The 27,851-nt window shown below is 48.2% G+C and overlaps 4 protein-coding genes and 1 long non-coding RNA gene across 9 annotated transcripts; 3 read left to right on the top strand and 2 right to left on the bottom strand.

Annotated features, from left to right (window-relative positions):
* Window positions 1-3,593: 3,593 nt before the first annotated feature.
* Window positions 3,594-6,873, top strand: Galt (galactose-1-phosphate uridylyltransferase). 4 transcript variants are annotated; one of them, XM_046457189.2, is made up of 11 exons: window positions 3,595-3,845; window positions 4,043-4,212; window positions 4,440-4,515; window positions 4,601-4,649; window positions 4,773-4,902; window positions 5,044-5,100; window positions 5,251-5,373; window positions 5,651-5,783; window positions 5,886-5,969; window positions 6,266-6,420; window positions 6,696-6,873. In XM_046457189.2, exons 1-11 carry the CDS (start codon window positions 3,623-3,625, stop codon window positions 6,774-6,776), a joined length of 1,281 nt encoding a protein of 426 aa, XP_046313145.1. In that variant the 5' UTR covers window positions 3,595-3,622; the 3' UTR covers window positions 6,777-6,873. The 4 variants fall into 4 exon arrangements, with proteins under 4 accessions (XP_058434031.1, XP_046313145.1, XP_046313146.1 ...); XM_046457190.2 differs by having other exon boundaries at window positions 3,596-3,760; XM_058578048.1 differs by lacking the exon at window positions 5,886-5,969 and having other exon boundaries at window positions 3,594-3,845.
* A 2,397-nt stretch (window positions 6,874-9,270) lies between these two features.
* Il11ra (interleukin 11 receptor subunit alpha) lies at window positions 9,271-19,451 on the top strand. 2 transcript variants are annotated; one of them, XM_046457185.2, is made up of 13 exons: window positions 9,271-9,397; window positions 12,326-12,425; window positions 12,643-12,703; window positions 13,623-13,792; window positions 13,918-14,032; window positions 14,185-14,217; window positions 14,304-14,470; window positions 15,115-15,278; window positions 17,171-17,312; window positions 17,682-17,801; window positions 17,918-18,014; window positions 18,264-18,346; window positions 19,018-19,451. In XM_046457185.2, exons 2-13 carry the CDS (start codon window positions 12,326-12,328, stop codon window positions 19,032-19,034), a joined length of 1,269 nt encoding a protein of 422 aa, XP_046313141.1. In that variant the 5' UTR covers window positions 9,271-9,397; the 3' UTR covers window positions 19,035-19,451. The 2 variants fall into 2 exon arrangements, with proteins under 2 accessions (XP_046313141.1, XP_046313142.1); XM_046457186.1 differs by lacking the exon at window positions 9,271-9,397 and adding an exon at window positions 11,273-11,294.
* A 2-nt stretch (window positions 19,452-19,453) lies between these two features.
* Window positions 19,454-20,957, bottom strand: Ccl27 (C-C motif chemokine ligand 27). The gene is made up of 3 exons (XM_046457177.2): window positions 20,073-20,957; window positions 19,803-19,935; window positions 19,454-19,633 (listed from the first exon to the last, which is right to left on the bottom strand). Exons 1-3 carry the CDS (start codon window positions 20,140-20,142, stop codon window positions 19,525-19,527), a joined length of 312 nt encoding a protein of 103 aa, XP_046313133.2. The 5' UTR covers window positions 20,143-20,957; the 3' UTR covers window positions 19,454-19,524.
* A 2,152-nt stretch (window positions 20,958-23,109) lies between these two features.
* LOC124101302 (uncharacterized) lies at window positions 23,110-24,095 on the bottom strand. The gene is made up of 4 exons (XM_046457187.1): window positions 24,043-24,095; window positions 23,681-23,748; window positions 23,398-23,457; window positions 23,110-23,272 (listed from the first exon to the last, which is right to left on the bottom strand). The coding sequence occupies exons 2-4, from the start codon at window positions 23,725-23,727 to the stop codon at window positions 23,116-23,118; spliced, it is 264 nt and encodes an 87-aa protein (XP_046313143.1). The 5' UTR covers window positions 23,728-23,748; window positions 24,043-24,095; the 3' UTR covers window positions 23,110-23,115.
* Window positions 23,649-26,438, top strand: LOC124101303 (uncharacterized). The gene is made up of 2 exons (XR_006854579.2): window positions 23,649-23,835; window positions 24,664-26,438. It is a non-coding gene; the product is annotated as an uncharacterized LOC124101303 (long non-coding RNA).
* Window positions 26,439-27,851: the final 1,413 nt, after the last annotated feature.

The following is a 27,851-nucleotide window of genomic DNA, read 5'->3' as shown; positions in this document are numbered from 1 at the left end:
TTTTTTTGGTGGCGTTGGGAATCAAACCCAGGACCTTATGAATGCCAGGCAAGGTACTTTACTACTCACCCACATCCCTAGCCCATGAGCCACATCCCCAACACCCAAGCCCTTTTGTATTTTTTTATTTTGAGACAGGATCTTGCTGAATTGCTTATGCAGGCCTTGAACTCATGATCCTCCTGCCTCAGCCTTCCAAGTAGCTGGAATTAAAGATGTGCACCACCATACCCACCTATGTTGTCTTTTGATCCTCATGTTACCATAATTACAGAGGACATAGTAGAGAATTCTGAAGCCTTAAGGAATGGTAGAGCCACTAGGACTGTGGAGCCTAGGTCCCTGAATGCTGCATAGAGCAAAACTTACCCCCATCCCAAATATACACCATGGATTATAATACCAAGCCACTGAGCTTGTGGGTTGTTTGCCACTGAGTTGAGGGTTATAGCAAACAAGGTTACTGACTAATACAGGGCAAAAGACATCCTATAATTTTTGTGCAGCTGAGAGTAGAGGATGAGAAAATAAGACTGTTTTTTAGAAACTGGGTAGAGAAAAGAATGATAAACCTAGGATTAGTGGCACAGGCCTATAATCCCAGTTACTTTGGAGGTCAAGGCATAATTCAGGGTCCTTCAGCAACTTAGAGACCCTGAATCAAAAAAAAAAAAAAGACTGGGGATGTGATTTAGTGGTAAAACACCCCTTGGTTCAATTCCAAGTATCAAATATTAATAATAAGAAAGAAAGAAGGGATTATCTAGAGGAGAATGCAAGGTTGAGGGAATACGTTTTTATATTTCCTTTGGCTTATATGGCACTCCTTTTTTTTAATATTTATTTTTTTAGTTTTTGGCGGACACAACATCTTTGTTTGTATGTGGTGCTGAGGATTGAACCTGGGCCACACGCATGCCAGGTGAGCGTGCTACCACTTGAGCCACATCCCCAGCCCCTATGGCACTCCTGAGTTAAGTATTGTCCAAGAACCCTGAGGCCCTTCTAGATAATTCCTCCTTGATCTTTCCTTTCTCCATCAAGTTTCTTAAAAACAAAACAAATAAACAAACAAAAAAACCCTTCATCTTTTCAGACTCTACTCTTTGCTGCACAGAATATAGTAACTATCTTTTGTCTGTATTAGGGTAACAACCCCTAAAACTCAGGGACCCCTGGGTAGGAGGGGCTAGCCCAAAAACTTGGTTTCTGCCCTCCCCCACACCCCCATTTCAGGCAGTCTTCTGAGACCATCTGGTCTTGCAACTCCCCTGTCTGGTCTTTCAGGAAGCTCCTCTAGCATACTCTGTTTTTTTTTTTTTTGTTTTTGTTTTTGTGTTTTTGTTTGTTTGTTTTGTTTTTTAAGTGTTTTGTAAACTTAAATGACCCCAGTTAGGAAGACTAAGTAAGGCACTAAGGGTCAAAGCCATCATCCCCAGATGTTATCGCAGAAAACACACCTCTGGGATCTGGGAGGAAGAGTGCTGGGTAGGTCTCATCTAAGTCATTCTCCTTTCCCTCCAGAAAGTGACCTGGAGAGATACAGAGGAGACTAAGGAGATGTTCCTAAAGAGATGTTCCTGGCCAGGCCCAGTGGTGCATGCCTGTAATCCCAGCGGCTCAGGAGACTGAGGCAGGAGGATTGTGAGTTCAAAGCCAGCCTCAGCAACAACTAGGTGTTAAGCAACTCAGTGAGACCCTGTCTAGGTGTTAAGCAACTCAGTGAGACCCTGTCTCTAAATAAAATACAAAATAGGGCTGGGGATGTGGCTCAGTGATTGAGTGCCCCTGAGTTCAATCTCTGATATCCTCCACCCCACCCCACCCTCTGCCAAAAAAAAAGAAATGTTCCTGAAGGAGGTCAGAAAATCAGTTGTCCTGAACTAGGGAGGGGCATTGAAACACTGGTGTCTCTGGTGTCCACTCAACAAAGACACCTGCAGAAGTAGAAAAGTAAGGTTCTGATCCCAGTCTCAATCCCTCCTATACCAGTGGGAACAGGTAAAACTCATCCTTCAGTTCCTGCTCTCTGTCCTGGACATAGTGGCCTCTTCAGATTCCAATCTGAGGACTCTAGGGCAGAGATCAGGTAAATGGCCAGTGACCCAATTTTTACAGCTCAGCTACAGAAATACCTGGCTCCGCCTGGCCTGGCTTGGGGGAAGGGGCCTCCCTGTCACAGTCCAGCTTTCAGCTCACTAGGTTTCTGTCCTGAATCCCATTGAAGTCTCACAGCACTGGGAATTTTCTTGGAAATCTACATTCAAATTTCAGCTTAGCCACTCATTCTCTGGGTAACCTGAGGACTCTGGTCCCCACTATGATATGGGGAGGAGATTTAGACAATATTTAAATGGCTCTTTAGGAGTGCCAGGTGAAGGAGATGGAAATTTACCCCCCACCCCATAGGTCCCAGGGATCTACAACTGTTCCCCTACCTGCCCTCCTGTCCTGCCCTAAATGAGCCTGCCAAAAATAACTGACCAACTGACCTGGCCCTGCTAAACCCTATAAAACCCAGACCCTTGTTGGAGCCCGCCACCATTTTCTCCTTTCTAAAATATGACCCTCTGTTGCTTAATAAAGCATTACTGATCTATTGAGGTCTACCTCCATTTTCTTTTCATATTCTCTTTCATATGCTTTCACCAGGGGAGGAATTAATTTGAATCTGTTCTAGTGTTAGCTAATCGGTCTGATAGAAGAAAAATTTGGAGAAGGGGATATATAAAGGAAACAAACACTTCTGATGCCTCCCAGATAGCTGGAGCTACTTAGCTACTGACAGTCCTGTCCCTTCTTCACCCACCTGCTTATCTTTCTTTCTTTCTCTCTCTCTTTTTCTCCCCCTGCCCTTCCTTGCTTCTTTCTTTCTCTCTCTCTCCCTCTCTCCTTTCCTTCTCTTTTTCTTTCTTTCTTTGTTCTTGACACTGGTCTCAAATGATCCTCCCACTTCAGCCTCTCAAGTAACTGGGACTACAAGTGTGCAATTCACCATGTCTGGCTCTTTTTATATCACTTATAGCCCTGTTACCTCTCCCACTTCTTGTGTTTTTCATCTGTGTGTGTGTGTGTGAGAGAGAGAGATAAATATTGTTACTCCCCCCCCCCCACTTGTTTCTGCTGTACTCCTCCAGGTAATGCCTGAGGGACTAGTGTTCAGCTATCAAGGCCCACCTGCACCTGCAGGATTAACCTCTTTTCCACCACAGCTACTGAGCAGGTGACTCAGGTGTTTGTTAGGTCCAGAGTCATAGCTTTACTAGAATAAAGTTCTGAGAGAGTAGAGGCCATGCCTAACTTGTGCGCACAGGGAAAACCTAGCCTAGATGCTTAGCACACGGCTGATGCTCAGTAAGAATTTGCTGAATGAATGGCCAGATGAATGAATGAGTGCAGCAAAGAAATCTTGTAAACGTCCTGGGGCAGAAGGACTCTGCAGTAAGCTCCTTTCACAGAGGACTTTCCAGTACTGGATCTAGCCCTGGGTGGAGGGCTATCATGTAGTTCAGCCTGCTTCTCTGCAGTCCTGAGCCCCGCCCTCAAGTGGCTGGCAGGCCTCTCAGGTTGTCACGTGTTGGCTGCCGGCCAATGATCGGGACGCAGGGCGGGGCGGATAGAAATGGAAGGGAGAGTTGCGGCCCCGCTGGCGTTCCTGAGGATCCCGGGGGTGGCCTCATGTCGCACGGCGGAACCGATTCTGAGCACCGCCGGCAGGCGTCAGAGGCGGACTCCGCCGCAGCAACCTTCCGGGCTAGCGGTAATTGTAGGGCTGCCCGGTCTCGCTGGGACGCAGAACCGAGTCCTCCTCTTCCTTAGGAAGCTCCCTAGCCTTGTAACTCAAGGTCCGTGGGGCCCACCCGGACTGAGAGAGAAGAGCTGTAGGGCATTTGGTGTTGGGAAGGTTCAGCCCAGGGTCTTTAGCACCTTCCTGAGCTGAACGGGGCTAGAGGACGCCCCAGAGTTTGGGCCTGCTGGTGGGTGAGGTTCAGGGGAGAGGGTTACAGAGCTTTGCTGACTGATCTTGACTGTTTGCCCCCAGAGCATCAGCATATTCGCTACAACCCGCTGCAGGATGAGTGGGTGCTGGTGTCAGCTCACCGCATGAAGCGGCCTTGGCAAGGGCAAGTGGAGCCGCAACTTCTGAAGACAGTGCCCCGCCATGACCCCCTAAACCCTCTGTGTCCCGGGGCCACACGAGCCAATGGAGAGGTAAACCTGTACAGCCCACACCCACAAAGTCACCCAGCAGGGAGTAGTCCCCCCTTAGAGCAGCCCTTCATCCACAGGTGCAATGGACCTCCTCTGAGTCATATCCTACCAAGTCTTTTGGTTCCCTGGAGGGGGTCTTTTCCATTCCTTGCACCCTGTGCTGCCCTTGAAGCCCACCAGGTGGTGTAATGGAGCAGTGAATGCTTCTAGCCCATCTTTGTCAGTAGGTGAATCCCCACTATGATGGTACTTTCCTGTTTGACAATGACTTCCCAGCTCTGCAGCCTGATGCTCCTGATCCAGGTATCCTGATTTTAATTACTGTTGGGGAGGAGGGAGGATAGACCTCTTGGAAAACTTTTGCTGCACAGATGTCCCTTTATTTTAGGACCCAGTGATCACCCTTTGTTCCAAGCAGGAGCTGCTCGAGGAGTTTGGTAACTACGGATTTCCCCTCTTACAGCCTTCAACCCAGGGTTGAAGACTAAGCCCTGTGGTTAGACCCTGCCCCTAGTACCCAAGCTCTGTCCTATGTTGTCCCTTTTCTCCTCACTGCCTAGTAAGGTCATGTGCTTCCACCCCTGGTCGGATGTGACACTGCCACTCATGTCAGTCCCTGAGATACGAGCTGTCATTGATGCATGGGCCTCAGTCACAGAAGAGCTGGGTGCCCAGTACCCTTGGGTACAGGTCTGTTTGTTTCCTGGATGGGCAGGGAGGGGGCAGTACAGGTTCAATTCAAGGGATTAGCATTTCCACAGGGTATGGTTGGGAGGGAGTTGATATGATATGATTTTTTTTTTTGCTATTAAATCTCCCCCTACGCAATAGATCTTTGAAAACAAAGGAGCCATGATGGGATGTTCTAACCCCCACCCTCACTGCCAGGTAAATGTATTATGTGCTCTAGTGGCTTTCGTGGCTGGATCCAAGCCAGCACTGTGGGAAGGGTAACTGGATAAAGGGATGGGACAAAGAAAATATGCTAGTGATATGGAGGCTTGTAGGTAAAGTATCTGCCTGCTTTTCTCTTGACAGGTGTGGGCCAGCAGTTTCCTGCCAGATATTGCCCAGCGTGAGGAACGGTGTCAGCTGGCCTATCAAAGTCAGCATGGCGAGCCCCTTCTGATGGAGTATGGTCGCCAGGAGCTACTCAGGAAGGTGGGAGATTGCCAGGCCCTGTGTTCCCAGAGTCCTCAGCCTTCTTACCCCAAAAGAGATGTATGTGAAGAATAAGATAGAAGGTAGCAAGAGACTTGATAGAAGACACTAGTTGTGATCTAAAGGAAAGATGATAGTAGCTTAAGACTAGGGTGATAGTGGTAGAAGTGGTGGGAATCCATCAGATTCTTTTCTTTTGCTTCCCATACCTATTTACAGTTCCCACCTCATTTAGCATACCCACTTTGATGAATTCATCTCCATTCTATGTGCCCAGGAGCGTCTGGTCCTAACTAGTGAACACTGGTTAGTGCTGGTCCCCTTCTGGGCAGTGTGGCCCTTCCAGACACTATTGCTTCCCCGTCGGCATGTGAGGCGGCTGCCTGAGCTGACCCCAACTGAGCGTGATGGTGAGTCTCTCAGCTAGGATCCTGGGGCTGGGCATTGGATGGGGCTGGCTCTGGTAGGGCCAGTATCTGGTTCCCAGGCTAAGAGTCAGGTACTAATTCCAGATCTAGCCTCCATCATGAAGAAGCTCTTGACCAAGTATGACAACCTGTTTGAGACATCCTTTCCCTACTCCATGGGCTGGCATGGTGAGGCTTTTTATGTGTATATCTAGCCCAACATTTCTGGACTCCCAGGTTCCAGTTCAGGGGGCTAAAATCCTTACCAGGTTTTGAAATACTTACTGGGGATTGTTCAGATCAGGGATACTTAACTGAGGGTGGAGCAGCAAGCTTGGCGAACTGTTATCAGGTACTGTGCAGATCTCTGGTGAAAGATGCCAGGAGATGTAGTTTTCAGGTATTTGACCTGTTTTGGGGTAGAGGCTAGACTGAAGAACTGAGAAAAGGCTCTTACCACCATCTCTGCCTCTTCTTCCTATCAGGGGCTCCTACAGGATCAGAGGCTGGTGCTGACTGGGACCACTGGCAGCTGCACGCTCATTACTACCCTCCACTCCTGCGCTCAGCTACTGTCCGGAAATTCATGGTTGGCTATGAAATGCTGGCCCAGGCTCAGAGGGACCTCACCCCTGAGCAGGTCAGGACTCTGGGGCATCCTGGATCCCCAGATCACATTTTCTCTTCCACTTTCCCAGGGCACTCTAACAATCATGACTCTGAAAACCCCTATTAAAACCTAGGTATTCCTAGGTACTCAGGAGCTGCTCAACTCTAACTTCTCTGGTGACTTCAGCAGTCTTGTCACCAGTCTCCCAGTCCCATAATCCCCAGTGTCTTCTGGGTGCTAAGAATTCCATCCTGCCATTCTGGCTGACCTTCACCCTCCGTGATTGTTCCTTATCTCCCTTCCAGGCTGCAGAGAGACTAAGGGCACTTCCTGAGGTACATTACTGCCTGGGGCAGAAGGACAGGGAGACAGCCACCATTGCCTGACCATGCTGACCACAGAGCCTTGAATCCTTCTCCCTGAGGGAATTGGGTCCTGGAATTTGGAGATTAGCCTCAATAAAACTGTGCTCTCAAACTTTAATCACGTATTCTGACACCAGAGGAACTGTAACCTTCAGGGATCGGATTAAAAGCCAAGGGAACAGTTCCAGCCACAACTTTTCCTTGCCTGCAGATGTGCAAAAACTTGATGCAAAAATTCTACCTCAAGTCTCTGAACAAAATTAATATTCAGTATTGCATCTGGCCTGTAGATTTCTTTGTGGTATAAATGGCATTCCATCTTAGAAAACTGTTTAAAGCTGGGTGGGGTGGCATATACCTCTACTCCTAGCTACTTGGGAACCTGAGGCAGGAGGATCCTGAGTTTGAGGCCAACCTGGGCAATTTAATGAGACCTTGCCTTAAAATAAAAATAAAAAGTGTTGGGGATATAGCTCAGTAGTAGAGCACTTAGCAGTTGTCTAGCATGTGCAAGGTCCTGGGTTCAATCTCAATCTCTAGTACTACCAAAGAAAGAAATAGTAAACTATTTCAAAAGCTTGTGTTCTTAGTTGTATGGGTTCAATCTCAATCTCTAGTACTACCAAAAAAAAAAAAAAAAAGAAGAAGAAGAAGAAGAAGAAGAAAAAGAAAAGAAAGAAAGAAAAAGAAAACTATTTCAAAAGCTTGTGTTCTTAGTTGTGGCTAAGGCTTTGGGAAGGCCAGTGCTCCCTTTACCACCAAGCCTGGTGTTAGCTCACCAAGTCTGAGCCTGAGGATTTGGTGGGGAGAGGGTAAGCAGGAGCCTACTCTCAGTGGTCAGTGGCCAGACCTTGGGCTTCTTGCCAGAACCCTGGCTTTGTGAGTGACTATAATTTGGCTCTGCTCCAGCCCACAGGGGCTAAAGAGACGGGTAGGGAGCATGTAGGTGGCTTTGTGTTTTGGCTTCTCTAGACTCTCACATACAGAATGGGCTGGCTCAGTTCAGTTGCCTCTGTGCCCTGATCATTGCACAGGGTAGAAAACAGCTCTGGCAGAGAATGGGCAGCCAGAGTTAAGAGCCCCAAGGCCTAGAAGTGTTGCCGCTGTTTCCTTGCTTCCCCAATGCTGAAGTATAACACCAGAGAAGCACACCAAGGCAAGTTTAAAATGGAAAATAGAAGCTTTATTAAAGGACAGTAGAAAAGACTTCTCCCCCGAGAAAGAAGGGGACCCAAAAGGTGGAATCCGTGGAAGGGCGAGATCTTCCCCCTTTTATAGCTAAGGTCTCCTTTCAGTTTCCCCGCATTCCTGTCCTTTGTTATCTTGCAGTGTCAGAATGTAGGTGAGAAGGCCCAAAGGGTGGGGGACAGGTGGGTTGAAGGAGTAATCTGGGCAGGAAGGGCTTTTGGATTAGCATCTCCATGTTTGCTGGGAGCTGCATCATTAACATTTCCTTGGATGGGCTCCAGGCCTTGGGGACTTTAAGATTTCAATTCCCCCAAGTGCTGCTCTGGTTTCCTGGATTCCATTCTCAATAATGTCCTCCATTTTATTCATCTTACTCGATATTAGAACCGATTTACCTAACTACACTGACTACCTATCTTTAAAATCTGGCTTCAGAAAGAGGGTACAGTTCTCAGAATGACCCTGGGTCTACCCCCACTGTTCTGGATCTTTCCCTGTGTAACAGTAGGAGAAGACTGATGCCACCTGGTAACCTCCAAATTTTAAGGTGAATGGAATAACCAGGATGGTTAGACTGCTGGGTCTTCACTCTTTTCCCAGGGGATCCTGAGTCTCTGGGCGGGGAAATCATGCTAAGGCTGAACAGTGATTGAACCTGGCCCAGAAGAACCTTGGCTGCCTGCCTTCCATTCCAGGATCTTTTTTTTTTCTGAAATCTTGGAGGGGAAGTGCTTGGGACTTGTGAGTGTTGTCCTGGTCTGGAAGGAGATCAGACAGACATAGTACTCTTTTGAGCCTCCAGGGATTGGGGAGTAGATGAGAGTCCTAGGTGGGTGGCTGGTTTCTTAAGGCATACCTAAAGACAGACACACATAGGCCTCTATTTTGGTTACATTTTGGAATCCTCTGGGGGAATTTTAACAATACTGGCATGTAGGTTCAACCTCCAGGATTCTTGTATGGGGTGGGGCGTGGCAGTGTTAAAATCACAACACCAGCAGAATTTGAAAACCACTGCTCTAAACAGCCCTCCTTCCTATCTTATCTGGAACTAGGGGCACCTTCAGCTTCTCCAGTCACCTGCCCAGTGGCTCCTGTGCCCTGAACCTGAGGCCTGCTCTGTGTACAGCCAGAAATGGGAAGGGCCTGAGCACTTTCAAACCTGCTGTCCAGGGGCAGACAGGCCTTTAACTGGAGACCCCAGCAACCCAGTTTCTAAGCCTCGGTCATCGGGATCCTCCTCCATCCCGGGACGGGACAGGAAGTGTCCGGCCGAGGTGGGGGTGGAAGTGATTGGCAGTTGGAGGCTCCAATGGGCCGGGAGTCCCCCCTTATTTCACCTCTCTTCTTCCATTGGTGCCTGGGTGGAGCCGCCCCCACTGCAGGGGCCCCAGGCGGGAGGGGGTAGAGGCCGGGGCAGAGGGCGAGGGCGCTGGCGGCGGCGGCCGCGGAAGGTGAGGCCTGGTGGGGTGGCGGGTGTAGACAATGAAGTCTTGCCAGGAGGGGCGGGGCAGGGTGGTGTGTAATCTTAAGTGCTGGGGCTTATCGACGGACTGTTAGTGTGTTTGTGTGACTCTGAGGCTATGTCTATGACAATGTCAGTGTGTGAAACTTCGCAACTAATTGACACTTGGTGCAACTGTCAGCTAATGTGACTGCGTGTGTCAGCGTGCATATAGCTGAGACTGCATGTGGTCGTGCAAGGGTGGGATTATGTGTATATCTGTCCATGTGCAGTTTGGGGTGAGATGGGCTGTGTGTTTGTGTGTAAGAGGGTCTGTGACCACATCAGGGAATGCATTTTGGGAAGGTCCCTGTGGGGTTTAAAACTGCCAGGGCTGGGGCTGTAGCTCAGTGGCAGAGCACTTGCCTAGCATGTGTGAGGCACTGGGTTCGATCCTTAGCACCACATAAAAATAAACAAATAAAGGCAAGCTGTCCATCTACAACTACAAAAAAATAAAAAATAAAAAAACTGCCAGTGTGAGAGTGGGTGGTTGTTTGTGTGTGCCAATGTGTGACTAGAGGAGCAAAAGTGAGACTTGTGACTATGTGTAGCTACATTGCATTTCCATAGAATTGACTGTTCAACTTATCCTGCAGCTTAGACAGACCCATTCCCAGCACATGTGGGTTCCTCTGCTTTCTTTGCTCAATTATCTGGGGGTCTGGGGGTGTAACTCAGTGGTAGAACATGTGGTCTAGCATATGTGAAGCCCTGGGTTCAATCCCCAACTGCTTGCCTCTCAACCAAAAGAAAAGAGTTTTCATCACTGGTCTATTGCACCTTATTTTCTGTTTCCTTGTATTTCTTTTTCTCACCCTGTGACTATCTTTCTGGAAATAATTATCTCTGCAGTTTTGTTCCTCAGGTGTCTTGAATCTGCTGTTCTATTTCTGTTGTTATGTGCTGTTTCTTAGTGTTTCTATGCCTGACTCATCTGTTCATCCTGTCCTTTCGATTACCTGGGGGCTGTAATAGTGATGAGATGCTGATAGCATTGGTAAAAGCTCCAGGGAGAGATGGCTTGAACTATGAAGAGTTGCACAGGGGCACAGTATATGTATGTGTATGTGGGTGTATAGATATGTGTAAATATGTCTGAGTCTGAGTGAGGATGTCTGAGTATATCAGTGTGACTGAATAACTATTTGTGAGTTTGAGGTTAAGTGTGGGTCTTGTATATCTGGCACCAAGGGACCAAAGGCATTTCCTGATGCTGAGGCCCAAAAGTTGAAGGGAAAGGTGAGAAATGGCTGGGACCTCCAGGGGAGGGGGAACTGAACTCTTTGGCCTTTCCCTTATATCCCTCAGTCTGGGGCCTTTCTTCTCTGGAAACACAGCCATCTATTCCCTAAGGAAACATTTGCTGTGGAATGAAAAAGAGTGAGAGCATAAGCTTGTGTCTGTTTTTTTGTTTGATTGTGTCCATGTGTGTTCAAAGGAGTGTCTTTTTGTTAACTATACCCAGTGATTCCATGCATGAATGTAGCTATGTGTGACTGGGTGAAAACACAGGGATTTTCTCACCGACAGGGACATAAGCATAAGCAATTCTCCTCTCCTTGCTGGTCCTGGCTGCATCTGTGGCTTCCTTTCCAGTCTGGGGGAGGCCTCTTCCCTTCCCAGGGCCTCGGTTGGGAGGGGAGGAGGGAAGAGGAGGGAGGAAGGAGGAGGAAGGAGGGGGCCTGGCTAGGGGCGGTTAAGCTTGGGCCCAAAGGGGGGCGGGGCAGGGAAAGAGGGAGGGGATGGTTCTGGGGTCCCAGAACTGAGTGGAGCAGAAGCTTGTGCTGTAGCTGGTAGAAGGACGCCCTGGAGGCCATGGACAGTCAGTTACTGGGATCAGCAAGGTAGGGCAGAGCTAAGCAGGGTAAATGTGGCTGGGGGTGGGGCAGGAGTGAGCCCATTCTATTCTGAAGGGTTCCTTGTTATTCCTCTCTGGCACTCTTGCCCAGGGCTTTCTCCCTATCTACCTTTTCCTCATGGTTTTCTCCTCCTGTTCATCTGCCAACCTAGAACCCTGTCTTCTAGCACTGGCTACTCTCTCTGTACACTCCTTCTTAGACTTCTTGATTTCCTAGTATTCCTTATTGAGCCCGCATCATGGCTGGTCCTCATCACTCAGTGATCTCTTGGTATTGTACCCCCCTACCCTGCTGCCGGGGCCCTGTCCCTGCAGGCTCCCAACTCCCTCCCCTCTCCGCCACCCTGTCTCCATCTCCATCTGCTGGCTCCTCGCCCGCCCCCAGCCTCTGGCAGCAGCCAGGGCATCTGGATCCGCTTAACTGCAGCCCTAGCCTGCACCCTAGGCCCATCCGGCTTCACAGGCTCAAGACCAACATGATTTCAAGCCAGGCCCAGCTGAGTGGCCCAAGTAGCCAGAGCAAGAAGCCAGGCCCAGGCTTACAAGGTGTTAAACCCACCATCTTAGCCCCCCACCCCAGGGTGATAAGTTTGCCCCAGGTTAGTTACAGGCAGTGATTAGCTATGGACAGGTGGAAGTGAATGCCAGAATTTCCAACAGCTGGATTGGAGGGGTTAATGGGAGTGGCTGAGACAGGGCCAGCCCTTGGTGCCAGGGGTGGGCGCCAAGGGCAGTGTTGGGGGGTGGATGCTGGCACTGTCTGTTGCCTCAGGCTTTTGTTCTGGGCCCTAAGCCCAGTACTGAGATGGAGGGTGTGTGTGTGTGTGTGTGCATACAGCTATATGGTGAGAAAGGGGAGCGCAGGTCAGACCTTCCAATAATTTCTGATAAGCCTACTCTACTTCGTGTTCAGTTTTCCTCCTAGGAAGCCCCAGTTTTGAAGTGCAGAGGAAGAATGAGGTTTTAGCTTCCTATCTTAGGGATGGGGTACTCCTGACCCTGCCTCTCTCTCCGCAGATGAGCAGCAGCTGCTCAGGGCTGAGCAAGGTCCTGGTGGCTGTGGCTACAGCCCTGGTGTCTGCTTCCTCCCTCTGCCCCCAGGCCTGGGGACCCCCAGGTGAGAAGAATGCTGTTCTGTGACCCCCAGCTCTGACTTGGGACTTGCTACTCTCACTGTGGCCCCTTCCCATGCCTAACTTGTAACAATCAGGGTCATGTCTCTACTTTGACCTCTGATCTCTGTCAGATCATTACAAATGCTTTGACCCAAAGCTCCTTACCCTCTCATTCTCACAAAGTGAGGAAAAGTCTCACCTCAGAAATGCCCTCCACAGGGGTCCAGTATGGGCAGCCTGGCAGATCCGTGATGCTGTGTTGCCCTGGAGTGAGTGCTGGGTAAGTGTCCTCCCCACTTCTGCCCCACCCTGCCTGTTGATCTGACACATTTTTTTTTTTTTTTTGGTGGTACTGGGGATTGAACCAAGGTCCTGTGCATAGTAGGCAAGCACTTTACCACTTAGCTACACTTTCATTCCATTTACAAATTTTATTTTGAGACAAAAATCTAAGTTGCTGAGGCTGACCTTGAACTTTCGATCCTCCTGTCTCAGTCTCCAGAGTGGCTGGGATGGTAGGCATGCAGCACCACACCTGGTTTATGACCCTTTCTTGACCCTGCTCAGTCCTCCTGTTCCCTCCCATCCTTGCCCCCTCGACTGTAATCCTTACCTCTCTGTCCTCACCTTCTGTTATTCAAAAGGAAATGCAACCATCGTATATTGAGCAAACCTACTAAGTGTCTGGTCTATTTTAGGCTCTGTGACACAGCAATGTATGAGCCAGGCAAGGAGCTTGGCCTCATAGAGTTTACATCCTAGTGGGGAAGACAGACAGTAATCAAACAGGAGTCTTCCTAGGTAGCAACACTTGCAGGACAGAAAATCCAAAGAGCATCATTTAGAAGAGGATAACTGAGTGTTTATTTTTTATTGGTAATCAGGGAAGGTCTCTCAGAGAAGGTGACATTGAAACTGATTTCTGCCTCTAGGAAGGAGGCAGCCTTGCACAATTTAGGGTAGAAGCATTCCTGGCAGAGGGAACAGCTGGTGCAAAGGATGTGAGATGGGTATGAGCTCAATACTTCTGAGGAACATAAAGAAGAGCAATGTGGCTGGAGTGCAGTGAGTGGAGGGGAGGGAGGTAAAAGCTGGCAAAGGAAAAGAAGGCAAGGGCTGTGTTACAAGGGGCTTGGTAAGTCAGTGGCATGGTCTAACTTACACTTTAAATCTTTGTCATCACCTCATTTCACCTTTAGGACCCCAGTGTCCTGGTTTCGGGACGGAGACTCCAAGCTGCTCCAAGGACCCGATTCTGGGCTGGGGCACCAACTGGTCCTGGCACGGGCAGACAGCACTGATGAGGGCACCTATATCTGCCAGACCCTGGATGGTGCACTTGCAGGCACAGTGATCCTGAAGCTGGGCTGTGAGTTAGGGAGGGTGGAAGTGCTAAGATGTGGGGTTTCTAAGGGTATCAGGACCTGAGCAAGCCCTCTAGGATAGGGAGGAGTAGGGGACTGCTTAGTCTCCAGATGTACCTTCTGTCTCTAGACCCCCCAGCCCGTCCTGTGGTCTCCTGCCAAGCAGCTGACTATGAAAATTTCTCCTGCACTTGGAGTCCCAGCCAGGTCAGCGGTTTACCCACCCGCTACCTCACCTCCTACAGGTGTGTGCATGATCAGTTGTATGTGTATATGCACTTGGGTGTGCCAGCACAGTGTGGGGATGGAAAGCAGAGAGGGAGGTTTGAGGAAAGCCTCAGAGAGGGCAGAGGACCCTCTTTTCCTTCCTGACCTCAGGTGGTCCCCTCCCTACCAGGAAGAAGACAGTGCCAGGAACTGATGGCCAGAGGTAGGACAAGAGGGAGAGGGTTGGGGCTCCAGCTTGCATCCCACAATGGGCATTTCCAAAGCTCAAGATTATATTCTCCCTACTAGGGTGAGTCCATCTACAGGGCCCTGGCCATGCCCACAGGACCCCTTAGGAGCTGCTCGATGTGTGGTCCATGGGGCAGAGTTTTGGAGCCAGTACCGGATTAATGTGACTGAGGTGAACCCACTGGGTGCCAGCACACGCTTGCTGGATGTGAGCTTGCAGAATATCTGTGAGTACCTGCCTCTACACTTCTCAGATCCCCACCAGGGAGACACCAAACAGACTTAGTTCCTCCACCCTCAGCTCCCAAACAATTCCCATATAGATTCCATTCCACATACAGATGGCCCCTTAGAGACCAAGAAGTCAAAAGGATCAGAGCCCAGAAGGCTTGATTACTTCTGCACACACTCTAAAGGCTGCTGCTATTTATTACTCATAGGTCTTTCCTGCCTAGCCTCAGAGCTGACCACCTGTATCTAGGCCTTATGCTGAAACAGCTGAATCTAATGTCTTTCTTGCCCAAGGAAAGCCCCTGCTGGCCTCTCCTTTTGATCTGTCTGTGGAAGGTGGGCACTAAAACTCTGATAAGAATTTCAGCCAATTCATCTTCCTTGGATAGAAAGAAGAATTTCTTTTTTATTCACTCAACAAACATTTCAAAACCCTACCTCCTGATCTCAGCTTATTTTTTTTTTAAATAAGGATGATAGACAGGGCCTGTCTGAGCCTCATGGATAATCAAGTTTAAGATTCCATCCTCCCCTCTTGAAAGCACCTGGCTAGGGTGCTGTTAATCACACATCTCAGGAAGTGGTATGAGAGGGATGGGTACCTATTGCCTAACCTGACTTTGTGTATTATCACCCTCAGTGCGCCCTGACCCACCCCAGGGGTTGCGGGTGGAGTCAGTACCTGGTTACCCGCGACGTCTGCGTGCCAGCTGGACATACCCCACCTCCTGGCCCCGCCAGCCCCACTTCCTGCTTAAGTTCCGGTTGCAGTACCGTCCAGCACAGCATCCAGCCTGGTCCACGGTGAGGCTTGAATCTGTCTCTGGTTTTGTGATACTGTGCGTTCTGCATACCTTCCAGGTGCTAGAAGGTGCCTGAAGACCTGATGCCTCCCTGTAGGCCAGGTGTTGTGTTGGATGCTAGGGTTGAAGTTGGGATGACAGAGCCTCTGCCCCGCAGGGCTATAATTATGATGTAAACCTATCTATGGGAAGATAGCAGTGGTTTTTTAAAAAGAACTTTTCTTGGAAGAGAAATACCTTGTACCCAGAGGCATATCCTCATTCAAACACTCATACAAATCTGAGAATAGTAGTGAATTCCCACCTCTGAAGATATCAGAGATTAATGTCAGGTCTAGGGAGCAGCAGGATTGGATCATAACCCTTTTTTTTTTTTCAATTTTCAGTTGTTTATTAGGTCATAATTTTAAATCTAAAATTACCACACAAAAGGAACAATATTATGAAGCAGTAGAATATAAGATATATATAATATTTCAACATTTCCCACAGTACATCTTTTGATATATTCAGTGACATAAAATACAGACATCTATTTAGAAATGCAACTTTAATATTTTTTCTTTTTCTTATTAAAATAATACTAAAAATCCATAATTTTTATGGCGTGAATTATTAAGGCCAGACATTTTTCATATATTTCTCTACCATTTGAATTTTACATTTTGATCTCTTATGAAACATATCAACCAGAAAATGAAGAAACTGTTGCTACATAAGGCAACATACCCTTGAAACAGTGAGCAGCATAGACTGATGCTTAATTGAATCAATAGCAAGAACTCCTCCTCCTTCTTTGAATGAATTGCAATGTGGAACACACCTGTAATTTCAGCTACTTGGGAGATTGAGGCAGGAGAATCAAAAGTTTGAGCCCATTCTCTAACAACTATCAAGAGCCTAAGCAACTTACTGAGACCCTGTTTCAATAAACAAACAAACAAACAAATAAATAAATGGTTGGGAGTATGGCTCAATGATTAATCACCACTGGGTGTAATTTGTGGGTAAAAAAGGAAGAAAGAAAGAAACGAAAAGAAAAGAAAAAGAAAAATATTTGAACCCAATCCACTAAGATGCTTTTAAATTTTCTGAAAGTATACAAATTATATGTTGACATCTTTAGAATCATGACAGATGAAATTCTATTTATTTTAGAAAACTTTTACACAACTGTTTATGAAGTTACTGAGAACTCTTTAATATATATTTTATATATTCATTTTATGGGGTACATTATGTAATTAAGTACATCTATATAAGTAGTAGTAATCAGATTATTGTAATAAGTATTTTCATCTTTTTGTTAATAATCTTTATGTATTGTAAATTTATTTATTTATTTGTTTGTTATTTATTGGTGCTAGGGTTAGAACTCAGTGGTACTTAGCCACTGAGCCAAACCTCTAGCCCTCTTTTGTTACTTTACTTAGAGACAGGGTTGCTGAGGCTGCCTTTGAATTCAAAATCTTCCTGCTTCAGTCTGTGAAGTCAGTGGAGGATCATAACCCATTTTTAATGCTGTCTGCCAACTGATCACTGTGCTACATGTTTTACATACATCATCACACTTAGGTATATTCATCCTCATTTCACAAATGAAGAAACTGAGGCAGAGAGGCCCAAAATTCATTCACCCAGTAAGAGGTTTAGCAAAGATTTGAACCCAGACAGAATGATGCCACAGCCTATCTAGGTAATCACGACACACTACTGTGTTCCAAACACCAGGGGTAGACTCTACCTCATCAGCTACCCTACATGAGGCCTGGACCCCCCCTATGAGGCTGATAGGGCAGGACTGGGAGGAAAGGGAGCTCTTTTCAGACTGTGACTAGGTAAGCTCTGTGCTTATGACCTGGATAATGCACTGAGAAATCATTTTCTCCCCAGGTGGAGCCAGCTGGCATGGAAGAGGTGATCACTGATGCTGTGGCTGGGCTGCCTCATGCGGTCCGAGTCAGTGCCCGGGATTTTTTGGATGCTGGTACCTGGAGTGCCTGGAGCCCTGAGGTCTGGGGGACTCCCAGTACTGGTGAGGGACAAAGTCAAAGAAAAGGGCAGAGGACCCACCCCAAGCATTTGTCAGCTGTATTGGTTCACTGAAGGCAGCCCAGTGACATACTCCTCACCCATGTAGGCTCTGATTGAGATTTTTATCCCATTTCTCAGGCCCTGTGGCCTGCAGCTCTGCCTTAGTTTAAACCTTGCCCCTGGTCTCCATCTCTGTAGTTGCAGGCTCTACTTTTACCAACCAAGTCCCCCAAAGCTGGCCATGCCCTTTCAGGATCTGTCTCCTAAGTGTGACCCAAGTGGTACCCCTAAGTGCAACCCAAGGCCTGGCTCCTGCCCCCACTGTCTGTGCACATTTGTGGACATTTCTCAGGTCTCGCTTTCCCTCAAGGGCCCCTGCCAAAAGAAGTACCTGATGAGAGCCAGCTACAAATGCAGGTGGAGACAGTAGCTCATGTGGACAGCCCTGCTCTTCCAAGGCCCTCTCTACAGCCAGACCCGCGGCCGCTTGGTGAGTTTGGATAGATGGACAAAGGTTGTAGAGGACAAAAAGCCCTGAGAAAAGGACATACCCCACCTGAGCTTGGTTGGGTTCACTCTCATAGTGGTATATGGTCCTCCCCTCAGATCACAGGGACCCCCTGGAGCAGGTGGCTATGCTAGTGTCTTTAGGAATCTTTTCTTTCCTGGGACTGGCAGCTGGGGCCCTGGCACTGGGGCTGTGGTAAGTGACTGTCATTGATTCCTGTCTAAATCTCCACAGATGATCTGATCCCCAGAGACCATATTCATCCCCAACCTTCATGCCTTACCACTTAATCTGTTTTTGGAGCTACCTCTCCCCACTTTGACCTCCCACACCCCACTTTATGATTCCCACTGATTCCTCTCCTGACCCTTTACTAACAAACCCTTTTGGAGGAGACTGAGATGCCCCACCATGTCAGGGAGACAGCTGCCTTTTTGTGCCCAGGTTGAGGCTGAGACGGGGAGGGAAGGATGGACCCCAAAAGCCTGAGTTCTTGGCCCCAATGATTCCAGTGGACAAGCTTCCAGGTGAGTAGGACCTCCAAATGGTTTGGACTTGATGATGTATGCTCACATTTTGAGAGTGTTTGGTTTAAGAGCCAGATGAGCTGGTAATTTTAAGGGTGCCATAAATCTGAGTTGGATCTCCTCATTCTTCTAGGCTGGGGTTGGCCTTTTCATTCAAGTCTGTTGGCTCAGAAGTGGGTCTGCTCCCTCTCAGGGTACAGAGGATTCTAGATGTTCTCCCCTTCTCATTTTCAGGGCTAATACCTGAGTCTAATGATCAAAACTGGGTAGCCATCCTTTTTCTTGGGATGTCTTAGATCAGTGCTTGGTCTCCTCACTCATTCTTTTTTTTTTTTTTTTAAAGATAGAGAGAATATTTTAATATTTATTTTTTAGTTTTCGGTGGACACAACATCTTTATTTTTATGTGGTGGTGAGGATCCAACCCAGCGCCCCGCACATGCCAGGCGAGCGCGTTACCACTTGAACCACATCCCCAGCCCAACCCTCACTCATTTTTGATGTGCCTGGGCCTAAAGCTATTTTCTCATTTTTGGGTGTTGGGGCTCTCTGAATTGGGCTCCCATATTCCTTCTGAGTGCTGAGCTCAGAACTGCGCTCCGCTCATTCTCAGATGTCTAGACTAAGACCCAGTTCTGCTAGCTCTCCTGATTTGCCTCCTGCTCTTTTAGGTGCTCCAAACCTGTAGAGGACCCAGAAGAACTTCAGCTGATTCACCTATAAGTCTGTCTTGCTGGTTTGGATGAAGGGACAGATAGAACCAAGCAGGAATGTAGATCCCTTTGGACAGTGCTATCAGCTGGAAGTTCTGTCTGGATCCCATTTCTTTGAAATAGTTTATTCCAAATGTGCCAGCTGAAAGGTGTCAGAACCTCTGACTTCATCCCAGAACTGGAGGTCCACCTGAGGAATGTGCCTGTCTGTGTCCGTGTGTGACCATGTGTATGTGAAGTAGGGAGAATGTGTTCTCTGCATGTATGTATGTATATATGTATGTATGTGCCTGAAGAACGTGTGTGGGTCCTTGACTCTTGGCCTTGCCCCTTGCAGGGGCTATGAAGATGCAAAATAAAGAGAATGAGGAGGTTGTTCTATATCACACTCAGATCATTGTCTAATCTTGCTTTATTATTTTGGCTGTTGGGGACTCCAGCCCATTTTCCCTTGTAGCATCAGATTCAGGCAGGAAGCCTTTTCCCTGGGAACCTTTTCCCTTGGCGCTCAAACCACCGAGCCAGGCTGCGGTTCTGGGGATGGATGCAGACACTGCGTCGAGCCAGGTGAAGCCTGGGAAGGAAAAGATCCAAAGCTATGTCCACAGCTTGGGGATGAGGTTAGGGTCCAGGGCTTAGGGATAAGAGTAAGATGTGAAAACCCAAGTTGGTATCAGATTTAGCAGTTGGGGCTAAAGTTGGGATTGAGGTATTGGGTATCCAAGGGTGGGGTCAGAACTCACACGAAAGCCTGGAGATGACAGTCCCCATCAGCCTCCTGCAGTTCCACCCGAATGACCTTCCTCAGTAGCTTGCTGGAGAGTGGCTGTCTGTAGAGCTGAGTACAGCAGGTAGTGCTGGGTGGCAGTAGCAAAGCTATGGGACAATTCCGTGTGTTTAGAAGGATCCAGACCCAGAACTGCTTCATTAGATAGCTGAAGGATGGACTTCCTGGGCCCCTTCCCTTCAGTCCCTTCACCTAGATTCCCAGACTTCTATCCCCAGGTACTTACCTGCTCCAGGGTCTGGGCTTAGGAGCAACAATAGCAGCAGGAGGCTGCTGGTGGGCGAGAGCCACTTCATGCTGTTTAGCCTAGCCTAGACACTTTCCTCTCTCTCCTCCTCCTGTCCTACCTTTTATCTGAGTGTATTTTACCTGGGGCACCAGGTGAGTCAGAGACAGGTGAAGAGGCAGTGCTTATCTTGTGACACTCCAGAGCCTTAAATTTTGGCCTGGAGACATAGACCCCTTCGTCTTCTAGTACTGCCATTTCCCATGGGCTCCTAAGCCCTGGTCAGAGAAGTAGGGCAGAGGGATAGTGCATGATGTGGGGACTGACATACAGTGACTAACGACAGCTAAGGGTCCACAGTAGCATGTAATGTGAGACATTCATACTCATATATCCATGGCCTCATTCACAGTCACACCTTGGTCACTCAAATAAGCTCACAAAGTCACACTCATGATTGGACAGTCATAGACAAAATCATACAGCCCCAATTAAACTCAAATTCCCACTCCCATATAGTTGTGTTTCCATAATCATCCAATCACACTCACAATCATACTAGCACACACACATTCCGATGGGGGTGTTGTGGGTGGTGGGAGCAGAAAGCAGGCTAGCACTAACTTGCCTTCATCTCTGCCTCCCCACTTCCTGTTCTGGCATGTCTGTCTTATCAGAAGTTGATGGGCATGGGTCCCTAAAGAAGGCCCTTCGGGCTGAGGGAGGGATCTTGGCTGGGACCAGACACATTCAGAGAAGCTGGGAGAAGGCCCTTTTGATAGTTTTGAGAGTACTCTGGGGATGCTGAATAGGGGATGCTTTCCCCAGGAAGATGAGACAAGGAGGAAAAGTAAGGTGATGAGGAGGGGAGATAAAAACTCTTTGGTGCCGATGTCAAAACAGTGAAAGGCCCAAGAAATCTTACCTTCCTGGTTTTGCCTAGTTCTGTTGCAGGAATGTCAGCTTGTCAGTAGGGGTCTGGACTTCCAGACTCAGCCCCTGGCTTACTGGGAGACATCAGACTCAAAAACAAAATTACATCTCTTTTGTTCTATTTGAATTCCAGCCTCTTTCCACTGTGGGCCTAGAGAAACATTACCCGCTTGCTGCCTGGCTCAGTAATACACACTTTTCCAACCCCTACACCTTCTGCCTCCCATCCTGTCACTGAAGCCCCTACTGTATTTCCTTCCTATCCTTCTTTCCCAATCCCACACCTAGGCCTTCCTCCTCTTCTCCCTCCCCCAAAGCAACCCTCCTACCCTTCCTCATCTAGTGCATTCCAGAATGCTGGCAACTACCTAGGGTAGGGCAGGGATGGGGACAGGCTGTTGGGTTAGTGGCCCAGGTCCTTGCAAAATGTCCCACTCACTCCTGATCTTGGGATTTCCACCCTCAAGTCTTGCACTGTATTTGAGACATAAACTGAGTCATAACCCATTAACCCAGTCCTTATCTGGATGTTTCAGGGTGTTTTCTAGTCTTCTGATTTGGGGACAGTCATCCTCTAAGGGGTAGGTTTTTGGGATAGAGTCACACCTTCTCTGAGCACTGTTTCTGTTATAGGACTGCTTCAACAGGAAAGATGTCAGCTCCCAGAGTAGGGACTAGTCCCCCTTCAGGCTGAAAACCTGACCCTCTCCTTCTGTCCAGGCTGAGGTGTGAAGGCCCTTCCCTGGAGTTTGTCTCAGGGCTCTTCAGGTCTTCTGACAGTATCTTGGCGAGGTGTAGGTCCAGGACTTGAGAGAGCATTCCACATTTGAAGGGGTCTGTGATGTGGACATTGTTAAGAAATAGCTTAAGAGCTTTGTTGCTTTCTTCAAAGAGATAACCTAGAGGTGACTCATCTTGAATCTTTGGTACCAGAGACCTTAGGATCCCTCTCTCACTCCCAGTCTGGACTTGTGCCCCAAAGCTTGGGTGTAGCCACTGAAGAACTTCTGAGGAACTTCCCCAAGATCCCCATCATCTTGTCATAAACCTTCTTCATCAGTTGGTTGCCTGTCATACACTTTTGTGATCTTTCCTGGACTTGTCAATTCCAGAGAACTTTGGAAGGCAGAAAACAAATTCTAGGTGTACACCCATCTCTCCCCTTTGGCTTTTCCAAAGATCAGGCCAAGTCTGCTGTCGAAGGGGCAGCCCAGGCTGAAAGTCATTGGTCCCAGCTAGAAACTGGGCTATCTCTGTAACTTAATACCCTGGTGTCCTTTCTAATGCTGAGGTTAGTCCCTAACTAAAAGCAGGCTAACATAGTAGACCTCCGCTTTGGGAGTAGTCCCACCACTTTGGGAGTTAGTGGATCCCAGGTTGATTTGAGCAACACAGTAAAATGGGATGGCAGGGAGCAGTGGCCCTTGGACTTTACTAGGGAAGTATCAATAACAGCTAGGTGGGTTAATGCTAAGAATATCTAAAATTGGGATCAGACTGGAGAAGCCAGGTTGGGGTACTAACTGTAGGAAAGGCCTCCAACCCACATCAGTCTCCTGAGGCAGGTTACATGAAGAGGCAGCTTTTGTGAAGAGACAGCTTCTTAGGAATCTACCCCTCCTCTGTCAGCCTACTCCCTACAACCCTGGCTTAAAGTGTTTTAGATTCATTCCCAGGAAGGGAAGATTCTTCAGATACCCAGCAAAATTCTGGCTAGGGGGAAGGTGGTAACCGAGAGATGGAGCTGTGGGAACATATCAGCATGGGGATGAGGTGGACAGGGAGATCCGGCCAGGATTATTTACTTCTCTCCATATAAGACTACTGACAGTGAAGGGAGGTTTTTTTTTCTTTGTTTTTGTTTTCTTTTTCTTTTTTGGTGGTGGGGGCACAGGAAAGCAGTCACTTTTGATAGTAACAGGAAGCCTGACTTGATAGGAGCCCCTTAGGCATGGGGGCGGGGGGGGGGTTGATATGAAAAAGCACCCCACCAGGGAGGAAGATCCTGTCGGTATGTAAATAGGTGTGGAGAGGGGCTCCCAGTTCGAATGATGGCATCGAATGGTGGCAGCGGCGGCAGAGTCAGGAAGGCAGTATGGTGGGCTTCGCTTTAAATTTTTAATGCACCGGCTGTCTGGGCAGCGGTGGCAGGGGTGCGGCAGAGGAGGCCACGACCTGAGCGATGGGGAGCAGGGCCCAGGCCGCTCGACAGACAGCTCATCAGGCCCCGCAGAGGCTCCAGCTTCTGCTCTCGGGGGTGCGCAGAGCTGTAGGACAACCCGATACTGGCATGAGGTGAGGCGGGGCGCCCAGATTCCCACCCCACTATCCGTCCTCCGAGACTGAGTCTCGTCCATGCCCCTGGAGGGCCCTCGGGATCGCAGCCCCTCACCTCCGCTCCCTGCGCCACATTCGCAGCCAGGGGAAAAAGTAGAAACAGCCCCAGTAGATCCTGTAGAAAGAAGGCAGAACCGGGCCGGGCCGGGCGGGGCGGGGCTGACCCCTCAGACTCCGCCCCCGGACGCCTCGATCTCGGGGGAGGCTCCGCCCCCACAAAGGCGGTTCCATTTGTGGCCTACGCCCCTTACGGTCCCGCCCCCCTCCCCCGAGAACGCGCACCCTCCCCCACCCGGAGCCGCCTGATTCCTCCTCCGCAGAACCCCGCCTCCACTCACTCCTCCTCCGCCTCCAGCGCCACCTCGTATCTCCTCAATCCCGACATGTCCTGGGTTCCGAACGTCTCCTGGGGAGAGGCATGATTGGATCAAATATTCCCTAGCCCCAGGTCCCCTTCTCCGTCATTCTTGGGATGAGTCTGATTAAATCGCAGGTAATCTGAAGTAGGTGCCCCGGAAGACAATTGCCACATCGGGACAGGGTGGGATTAAAGATTTGGGAGACACCAGAAGTTAAGGCTTTAAGAGGACGATTATCTCGGGGGTCTGGGACATGTAGAGGGTTAAGGCAAGGGGTTTGGCGATTATGGGGCTGGGAGATTTGGGGGCCTTGGGTGAGGGTTTCCAAGGGCTAGGGTCACCTGGAGGGGGGCTGAGGGGTCGGCGCAGCCTAAACTCCCGCCCTCCCTAGCTCCACCCCGGAAACGGACCGTTACCATTACGTCACAGGGACGCTTTTCCACACTAGGGGGTGGGGCTTGCCTATCACCCGGAAGGGGCGGAGCCAGAACTTTTTTCAGAGAAGGCGGAATCAATATGTTACATTCTGAGGTGGAGTTAGGGTCTATCATTAAAGGGAGGAATTGAGGTTTTTTTTTTTTTTTTTTTTTTAAATGCGGGGCATAGAATCCTCTTACAGGGATGTCGTCAGATTTTGGAGTTACAGTCCGGGAGGCTGAGGCTTTAGCATTTGGCAGTAATGAAACAGCTTTGGGAATCTGTCCAACAGTTTTCCCAGTCCCCACTACCCCTCCCTGGCTTCTGCCATGCCAGTTGCCATTCTTGCCTACCCTGTTCCCCTTCCTTGGGTGATCCTAGCCTGAGAAGGAATGGGTTCCCTATAGAACCCAGTCTAGAGCAGGCTAGGCTGTGGAAACATATCTGAGTGGTCTTGGCCAAGTCACTTAATGGCCAGATAGATGTACCCCTTCCTCTCTTGAGCTGAGACTGATCTTCCTGTACTTTTCTTTTTCTTTTTATAGACATTCAATCAACAGCTATGTACTGAGTGTCTACTTCATGCAGGCACTGTGCTGAACACGGAGATATAGTGTGAAAGAATACATGCAGTCTGCACCTTCGAAGAGCCATCATCTGGGGTAGAGCTGGGACAGTCAAAAGAAGACAATTAGATCATTACAATAAATGGAACAGGCTGGCTAGGGAAGATAGAGGATGCTGCACCAGAGTCAAGAAGGGCATTAACCCATTGTAGCAGTTTGGAAATAGCTGCCTCAGATCTCTGACGTTCCAGCCAAGGCCCACTACTCACCTACAGTTTGTCTTGGAGAAGCAAAAAAAGAGTCTTATGGCTGGACTGGTTGTATAGGAGAGAATGACCCAAAATGAGCAAGAGGAAAGTTTCCTCACCTGAAATGGAAGGAATGGATACACTACCCTTTCACCCATTTGACACCTTTATTCTCTCTCATATCCATCTTCCCGAGCCTGCACTACATACAAACAACAGATAGGTTAAACAGTGAATGCCAGGTGGCTTTATTGGAAGCACTGCAGTTTAGACATGAAGAGGCTGTGATCTTGCCACACTCACACTCTTGTTCACACATTGGTACTTCTGCTCTGGTTGAGTCAGGTCTGGTGCAGAGCAGCCTGTTCTTTTCTTCTGGTCTTTGGTTCTCCAGGCCAAGGAGATTCCCTTCACTTAGGCAAGGGCTTCCTCTGGTGTTGTCATTGTTTAACATGGGGCTTGCTCTTGGGAAGGAAGGAGAGGCAAAGTCCTGGGTTGGTTGGGTAGAATCTTCAATAGGGCCTTGGAAGTTGGAAGCAGGGTTGAGGGTTTTGTCTTGGCAAAGGACTACTTCTTCAGTTTCTGGATAATGTGGCACACCCCAGGCTTATCTGGGGTGCTCAAAGCTAATGGACCCTCATTATGGTGAACCTGGAGTCAGAAGTCAGAGAGAATGGAGCCCTGGGACCCAGCTTCCTAGAAAGCTTTTTTGTGAGGGGCAAAGACTGGCATTTATCACTGGTTTTTGAGGAGATTAAAACTCTGGAATTTCTCAAGTACAAATGGTCCCTGACTCATGATGATTTGACTTAGGAATTTTTGACTTTATAATGGTGCAAAAGCTGCATGCATTCAATATTTCAAATTTTGAAGATTGATTTTTTTCCTATCCCAGTGATATGTGTTACAATACTCCTTGAGATGCTGGGCAGTGTCAGTGAGTCCCAGCTCCCAGTCATATGATCATGAAGATACATAACTGATGCTCTGCAGTGAGTACACTATGATAAACTATGATGCTTAGACTTAGGATATTTTCAACTTATGATAGGTTTTTAGGATCATAATCCCAGTGGAAGTTTAGGAGTATATGTAATTGAGTGCCTTTGGTATTCGTGAGCCCCTTAGGTAAGTTTATGCTAAAAGATGAGATGACTCAGGATGGGAGCTTGTCACCATAAAGAACAATCATGGTTAGAGGGTTGGCACTTTTAAGTCAGCCAGACCTTGGAAAGGAGAGAGAGGCTGGAGATTGACTTTGGTATGTGGCCAAAAATTCAACCAAGGCTATGTAATGGTATCTCAATAAAAATTGGACACCAAAGCTCACAGAACTTCTTGGTTGACAAACATATTGATGTGTCAGGAGGGCAATACATATCTTATGTCCCCAGTGAAAGCACGAAAGCCCTGCATTTGGCATTCTCCCAGACTTTATTCTATGTGTCTTTTCATTTGGACATTACTGACTTACACCCTTTATAAACAATTGTAAATAGCACTTTCTTGAATTTTCTGAGTGAGTTTACTTTTTTTTTTTGGGGGGGATACTGGGGATTGAACCCAGGAGTGCTTTACCATTGAGTTACATCCTCAGCCCTTTTTAAGTTTTATTTTGAGGCAAGTTCTCACTAAGTTGCTTAGGGTCTCCCTAATTTGCTGAGGCTGGCCTCAAACTTGTGATCCACCTGCCTCAGCCTCCCAAGATCCTCCTACCTCAGCCTCCTGAGTTGCTGGGATTACAGGTATGCACCACCATGCGCACAGTCTTGTTAGAGACCTTCCCCCTAAATCTGTGGGGTCTCATGCTGCCGGTGGATGGTTAATGTCAGAATCAAACGCAACATGAGTTAATAGCGAAACACCTTGCTGGATATGCTCCCCTATGGTTTCTTTGCAGAAGATTTTATTTTTCTTTTTTTTTTTCCAGATATTAAGAATTGAATCCAAGGCCTTGCTTGCTGAGCTACATACCATCCCTTTCTTATTTTTAATTTTGAGACTAAGTTGCAGGGGCTGGCCTTGAATTTGTGATCCTCCTATCTCAGCCTTCTGAGTAGCTGGGATTACAGGCATTTGCACTGTGCTCAGCCTTTTTTCCTTTTTATAACTCTTCTCAGTAGCCTCCCTGCACCCATTTCTCACTCTACTTTCAGCTCTAACAATCTCAGCAATCAGCAGTTTGGACACTGTGTGTGTGAGGTTTCATTGTTGTCCTTAGAAGTTTTGTGAAGTTGCCCTCTTGGAGGTATTGAACTATGTTTCAAGGCTGGAAGTCAGGAGTAGAGATTTAGTCCCAAGATATAGGAGGTGGTAGAAGTGGGAAAGATAGGACATAGCCCATCTCCCATAATCATAGGAGCAGGGTAAGGCTGGAGAAGACCCCCACTCAGATTCTCCAGCTCTGCGTAAGCCTATCACAGTGGCTTCACATTCATCATCTGAGATCCACTCCACCCTTGGAGAAACAAAGCTAAAGGAAGGCTCTTTGGAAGCAAATCTAGCTCTCTTCTCCACGTTGTTGACCTCTAGAATTCCTCCTTCCTGGGTTAGCCAGCAGTGTCCCTCTTTCCTATTGACCCATTTTTCTGTGCTCCATGAGAGGAATATCTAGAGGGAAATCTGGCTCCAAACAACTCTATCACCTCTCCCTACCTTAGGGATTGATAAGATATTTTTTTTTTTTTCCTTTAGTGGGGAGAACTGAACCCAGGGTCTCACACATACTAAGCAAGTGCTGTGCCACTGAGCTAAGCCCCCACCCTGCTGAAAGGGATTTTTGAGGAGAGGAAAGTAGAGATCAGGGAGACCTGTGAAGCAGGTGGATCAGTTGTTAACCAATGTATCTCAGTCCTGTGAGACAACACACTCATACGTGACAAGTTACATGAAACCTAGGTTTGTTGTGAGCCAGGCCTC

The sequence above is a fragment of the Marmota monax genome, unplaced genomic scaffold (genome assembly GCF_021218885.2).
Source record: "Marmota monax isolate L192 unplaced genomic scaffold, Marmota_monax_Labrador192_F-V1.1 WCK01_AAM20220418_F8-fsc00069, whole genome shotgun sequence".
Lineage (NCBI taxonomy): Eukaryota > Metazoa > Chordata > Mammalia > Rodentia > Sciuridae > Marmota > Marmota monax.
The sequence above is the reverse complement of the archived record's forward strand: the minus strand, read 5'-3'. Positions and strand labels throughout refer to the sequence as shown.

What these genes read in the sequence shown, in the direction of transcription:
- Ccl27 (XM_046457177.2), bottom strand. Translation starts at nt 20,142, where the DNA reads ATGAAGTGGCTCTCGCCCACCAGCAGCCTCCTGCTGCTATTGTTGCTC. An exon ending in AAGCCCAGACCCTGGAGCAG is followed by an intron (nt 19,936 to 20,072) that starts GTAAGTACCTGG and finishes ATTGTCCCATAG; the next exon opens with CTTTGCTACTGCCACCCAGC. An exon ending in TGTCATCTCCAGGCTTTCGT is followed by an intron (nt 19,634 to 19,802) that starts GTGAGTTCTGAC and finishes TTTCCTTCCCAG; the next exon opens with GCTTCACCTGGCTCGACGCA.
- LOC124101302 (XM_046457187.1), bottom strand. Translation starts at nt 23,727, where the DNA reads ATGTCGGGATTGAGGAGATACGAGGTGGCGCTGGAGGCGGAGGAGGA. An exon ending in GCGCTGGAGGCGGAGGAGGA is followed by an intron (nt 23,458 to 23,680) that starts GTGAGTGGAGGC and finishes TTCTTTCTACAG; the next exon opens with GATCTACTGGGGCTGTTTCT. An exon ending in ATGTGGCGCAGGGAGCGGAG is followed by an intron (nt 23,273 to 23,397) that starts GTGAGGGGCTGC and finishes GTTGTCCTACAG; the next exon opens with CTCTGCGCACCCCCGAGAGC.
- Galt (XM_046457189.2), top strand. Translation starts at nt 3,623, where the DNA reads ATGGAAGGGAGAGTTGCGGCCCCGCTGGCGTTCCTGAGGATCCCGGGG. An exon ending in GCCAGGAGCTACTCAGGAAG is followed by an intron (nt 5,374 to 5,650) that starts GTGGGAGATTGC and finishes CTATGTGCCCAG; the next exon opens with GAGCGTCTGGTCCTAACTAG. An exon ending in GGGACCTCACCCCTGAGCAG is followed by an intron (nt 6,421 to 6,695) that starts GTCAGGACTCTG and finishes TCTCCCTTCCAG; the next exon opens with GCTGCAGAGAGACTAAGGGC.
- Il11ra (XM_046457185.2), top strand. Translation starts at nt 12,326, where the DNA reads ATGAGCAGCAGCTGCTCAGGGCTGAGCAAGGTCCTGGTGGCTGTGGCT. An exon ending in AGCATCCAGCCTGGTCCACG is followed by an intron (nt 15,279 to 17,170) that starts GTGAGGCTTGAA and finishes TTTTCTCCCCAG; the next exon opens with GTGGAGCCAGCTGGCATGGA. An exon ending in CTGGGGGACTCCCAGTACTG is followed by an intron (nt 17,313 to 17,681) that starts GTGAGGGACAAA and finishes CTTTCCCTCAAG; the next exon opens with GGCCCCTGCCAAAAGAAGTA.